The 4,915-nt window shown below is 48.9% G+C and overlaps 1 protein-coding gene across 1 annotated transcript; it reads right to left on the bottom strand.

The window, feature by feature from the left end:
• Positions 1 to 1,368: 1,368 nt before the first annotated feature.
• LOC121335349 (tetratricopeptide repeat protein 30B-like) lies at positions 1,369 to 3,761 on the bottom strand. The gene has a single exon (XM_041403374.1). It carries the CDS (start codon positions 3,738 to 3,740, stop codon positions 1,740 to 1,742), a length of 2,001 nt encoding a protein of 666 aa, XP_041259308.1. The 5' UTR covers positions 3,741 to 3,761; the 3' UTR covers positions 1,369 to 1,739.
• Positions 3,762 to 4,915: the final 1,154 nt, after the last annotated feature.

Below are 4,915 nucleotides of genomic sequence, written 5' to 3' on the forward strand. Positions count from 1 at the left end.
AGGTCTCCTCCCCATGGGGAAACAGTTGTGGGAAATATTTAATATCACAATAATCAGGGGCTTAATGGCCTAGTGATGAGCTATGGAGGCCTCTCTAGAACACCTTGCTGCAGTTCCTGTCTGCTCTCTAGTCTCTCTAGAACGTTTTTCCATTCTTAACACTGTTAAATTTGATTTTAATTTACTGTTATAGGACATTTAGGGTAAACTGTAGCATTACCTAACCCACAATATTTCCTTTAGTCACAAGTGATATGCTCAGCCCTGACAGGTTTCTCCCCCAGCAGACAAGAGTTGACTTTGTGTTGAAATGGTTGTAGGCCTGTGCAGTTCCTATATACATTAACTCTCTGGAAGGATTAATTATTCTATTCCTTTATAATAGCTTCAAAGCTTAAAAAATGCTGTTCTCTTTCTTTCCAGGTAAACCACAGAATAGAAACTGGATTCTGAGGAACATGCAGACTGATTCAAAAATTCCCTCAGGACAGCTCTTCAGGGAGCCAGTAACAAAGGTAAGCAAATGAGTTAAAGCCAAGGATTTTTGATCCTTATTTTAAAAACTTCAACTCACACATTGCGTCAAATACACAAAAAGGAGAGCAGCCATGGAGCAGAGAACCAGGCTGCATAAAAGCACTGGAAGGCATTTTGGTCGCACTTTGCTGTAGAACACATATGTTTGAAAAGGGATGGGAAGACTGTTGAGAAAATACACTGACTGGGGCCAGGGTGAAGGAAATGCCAAGTAAACGAATTAAGCAAATAAACAGGGTTTTGGAGAAATGTTGAGAGGTGCAGGAAGAGTGTAACACAAGGAGGAAACAGAAGCAGATTTCTTCCACCCAAGGGTATAGGTTGTAAGCCTTGCATGAAATTGAAGTTACAATGTTGTTTTTTTAAAGAATATAATTCCACGTTCACGGGCCTCTTACCAGAGACTGTTTTAAGAACAGTGTTTGGATTGGAGGAGCTGCACATGGAGGACTGAATTACTAAGCCCTTGCTACTGAACAGGTTTTCAGGGCAATACCCAGATGGTGTGGGCACCGGGACTCTGAGGGGCAGCACTGAGCAGTGTCTCTGAAGCCAGCTGTCATACCAAATTTTCTTTCAAAGCTAGATCTAAACGGAGGTATCATCCTAAGCCTCCCTGGCATTTATTCCTGGTCCCTGTATTATAGAATTTGCCAGAACACTCACACATTATTAATGAGTTAGCCAAAGGAAATGTTTGTGTTGGTAGAACTGATTTTTTAATATAAAGCCATTTGTTGTGTTTAAGTATACTATTGACGTGATCTGCAACATATTAAAAATACCTTAGAAAAAGCAGAAGAAAGAAACGTTTCACACATAGGCACAAACTGGAGAATTAAAACAACAGTTTCTTCAAATTCTATCCTAGAAGAGACAGAGACAGAAAACAAATTTTTTTTCAAATGAAAATAAACTTGATCAAATTTTCAGAAGGATAAAGTATTATCTTATGGGTGAAAACTCTATGGTATTTCTATAATGACATTCTTGGTCAACACATCTTAAGTTTTATTTAACATGACTGGTTACTGAGAATGCTCCTAGTTATCTGGTACAGCTAAATTTCAAGAAAATAGTCTATATTCTACTGAACATTGTTAAAATACAGCAAAAAATTAGATATTTTTGTGAGGGTTAGCATTACTTCACAAGCACAAGAAAAGAACAAAGTTCTCACTTCTGCTGTATGATGACAACAATTATTCAGCCCACCCAGTGATTTTATACATCAGTGCCCTCAAAAGCCTGGCTTCATAGGTGACTGTGTTTTTCCCACTGTGCATCCCACTCTCTTCCAGGGGGTGCTCAATGACAGCTGGGATGTTTCTTCCATACTGTTCACACTGCTTCAGAAACTGCAGGCACTCCTGAATCGCACTGTCACGCAGCATGATCATGTGCTTGGACATGTTCTCCAGCAAGGACAGGAAACACCGCTTAGCATAATACCACGTGTCTGTGCTCAGCTTTTTGTTATATGGCTCCAGGCTTTTAATGATCCTTGAAATACCGAAGTCGTAGTTTCCCTTCACACAGTAGAGGGTACCAATGACTAGATTGACAATGCAAAGATGGTAGGTGTTTTTATCAGGGTAATCATAAGACAGCTGCTCTTCTGCCTTCTCAATCTTCCTCATAAGTTCCTCTGCATCCTCATTCTGGCTTGTCAGGATGTAGGAAACGCAGAGGTTTGCTAACACAATGGCACTGACATCAAGAATGTTATCGTAGTGCTTTTTAACTATTGGCTCATAGAAGCTAATGGCCTCTTTATACTTGTTCTCCTGCATGAAGAGCACGTGAGCCACATTGAGCTTCCACACCTCGTGTTCCTTGCAGAACTCCACTGATTTATGGAAGATCTTTTCTACCATTGCGTAGTTCTTCATGTCCCAGTAAATTTTTGCCTGGGCCATTAAGACAGGTATATATTTATCTAGAGTCTCATCATATTCATTAATTGTCTTTTTTAGAGCTTCATCATCCCAACTTTGCCTAGCTTCCTGTACCTGTTTTGTGAGTTTTCTCAGCTGCTCAGTCATTGTCCCTGCTGAATCATCTAGCTTGTGGAAAGCCTCCTCAGGGGCAGTTTGACAAGTAATAATGGCATCCAAGAAGTTGTACAGATAAGGTGTGAGCAGTTTGTAGGTCAGATGGGCGTTCTCTGCCAGCACATCAGCTGCCAAGTCGTAGTATTGATGCTTGCAATAGAGAAGTAGCAAGTTACCAAAAGTTTCTGGTGGGCAGGGGTTCTGCAGGAGAAGAAACTGCAGTTTCCCAAACCCATCAGTAGGATCATTGTCCATGTTCATGAGTGCTTGGTTGTGCAGCGTGACCGGATCCAGCTCCGCCTCGGCCCTCGGTGGCATACCCGTGAGCGCTTCCTGCGCCGCTCGCACGTTGCGCAGCTGGTACTCAATGGCCGCCTTGAGGTTGAAGGCCTCCACCAGGGCCGTGCGGTGCAGGAGCAGCGTGTTGCCCACGCTGCGGACGTCGATGCCCTCGGTGGTCATGCCCACGTTGAGCTCTGGGTGCTGGTGGATGCCGCGCTTGATGATGTCGGATATGTACTTGAGGGCAGCGTGGTACTGCTTGGCCGCGTAGGAGCACAGTGCCATGTTGTAGGACAACTCCGGGCAATACCCCAACACTTGCATGGCGCTGGCAAACTTGCTGCTGGCCTCTTCGTGCCGGCCCTGCCGGTACAGCAGGCAGCCCAGGTTGACCTCGGCATCGGCCCGCTCCGACGGGTCCTCGGCGGCTCCGGAGCCGCCATCAGCAGCGGCGGCGAGCTCCTCCTCCACCAGGCTCTGTGCCGCCGGGAGGTCCCCCTGGGCATAGTGGACTGCGGCCTGGAGGCGCAGGGCCCGGCGGTGGAAGGCGGGGACGTCCAGCAGCGGGCTGGCGACGCGCAGGGCCTCGGCGAACAGCCCGGCCTTGTAGAGGGCCTGCGCGTGGCACAGGCGGTACGGGAGCAGCTGCGGGTGCAGCGCCACCAGCTGCTCGTAGCACTCGGCCGCCGCCGCGAACTCCTGCAGCTGGTAGTGGCAGTAGCCCAGCAGCGAGAGGCAGCCCCGGGAGCGGCAGCTCTTCTGCAGCCCGCGGTTCAGCAGCGACACCGCTTCCGCGAAGCGCCCGCTGCCGATGAGCCCGTACACCACGGCTGTATGCTGCCCCTCGGGCACCGGCGCGGCCTCCATGGCCGGCCCCAGCTCTGCCTCGGCGGCGGCGGAAGCGGCGCCATCGCTGCCATGGCAACGGCGCCGCCGGGGCGGAAGCGCTCCCGTGCGGGCGGGCGCTGCCCCGGAAGCGGCGGCGGGCGCGGTGCCGTGTGGCGGCGGTGGCGGTGCCGCCTTGCCCCGGCCTGACCGGCAGCCCTGTTGGGGGAGTTGGGGCCGGCAGCGAGCCGCGTCCTCCGCGTTTGCCCGCCGTGCTCTGCTCCCCTCCCCGCTCCCGTGTCCCGAGCGCTGACACCGCGTGTTCGGTGCCTGTTCCGAACGGGCGCAAAGAGCTGGAGCCTTTTGAAGTCGCTACCTGGGCCAGAATGTTTCCCTCATTTCGCGATCTCGTGCAGCCGGGAGGAATAAAGAGTAAAAAGCTCCTGTATTTGTAAACGCTGTATAATAGTTCCCTTAAGCAGTAAGTGGTGTAAAAGCACGCTCTAAGCTAAACACGTAGCCCAGGGCTGGAAGCATTTAACCTCTGTCTTGGGCTTTGCCCGCATGAATCATCCCCTTTACAGCCCGTTAAGATCCCAAGTTGGTGAGGCTGCTGGATGGCAGGAAGTATGTCTGTACCTTGGTACAGCTTTCCTGCAACTTTCAAAAGTAGAAAAAAATCCAGCTTTTCTTATTCAACAATGTAATTGTGCTTTGGCAGGACTCCTTTCCCCTCATGGTATTTCTACTGACCAGTGATCCTCTAGATCACAGACTCTATAATCTGTGTAATATCTATGCATGTGAATAGCTCCCTTAGGGTCACAGAATCACACAGAATCACAGAATTTCTAGGTTGGAAGGGACCTTTAAGATCATCGAGTCCAACCCGTGTTCTAACACCTCAACTAGGTCATGGCACCAAGTGCCACATCCAGTCTTTTTTTAAACACATCCAGGGATGATGACTCCACCACTTCCCTGGGCAGATGATTCCAGTATTTGACCAAATGTCACCAGACAGATCTGGTTTGTGGTCGTTCCAGACTAATGCCAAGCATATCCAGTGAAGGAGTTTGGTTTGCCCCCAGGAATGAGTGCTGCAAGGCTGAGTGTCAAAAATCATATCTGGGCTGCTCAGTCTCGCATGTTTTCTTCTATTTGTGTGCTTCAGTAATCAATAGATTCAGCTCTGGTTGATCCCAACAAGTTTCAAA

Source organism: Onychostruthus taczanowskii, unplaced genomic scaffold (genome assembly GCF_017590055.1).
Source record: "Onychostruthus taczanowskii isolate IOZ18803 unplaced genomic scaffold, ASM1759005v1 scaffold20, whole genome shotgun sequence".
NCBI classification, from domain to species: Eukaryota; Metazoa; Chordata; class Aves; order Passeriformes; family Passeridae; genus Onychostruthus; species Onychostruthus taczanowskii.

Bases quoted from the DNA above. Each gene is read 5' to 3' on its own strand.
- LOC121335349 (XM_041403374.1), bottom strand. From the start codon at position 3,740: ATGGAGGCCGCGCCGGTGCCCGAGGGGCAGCATACAGCCGTGGTGTAC.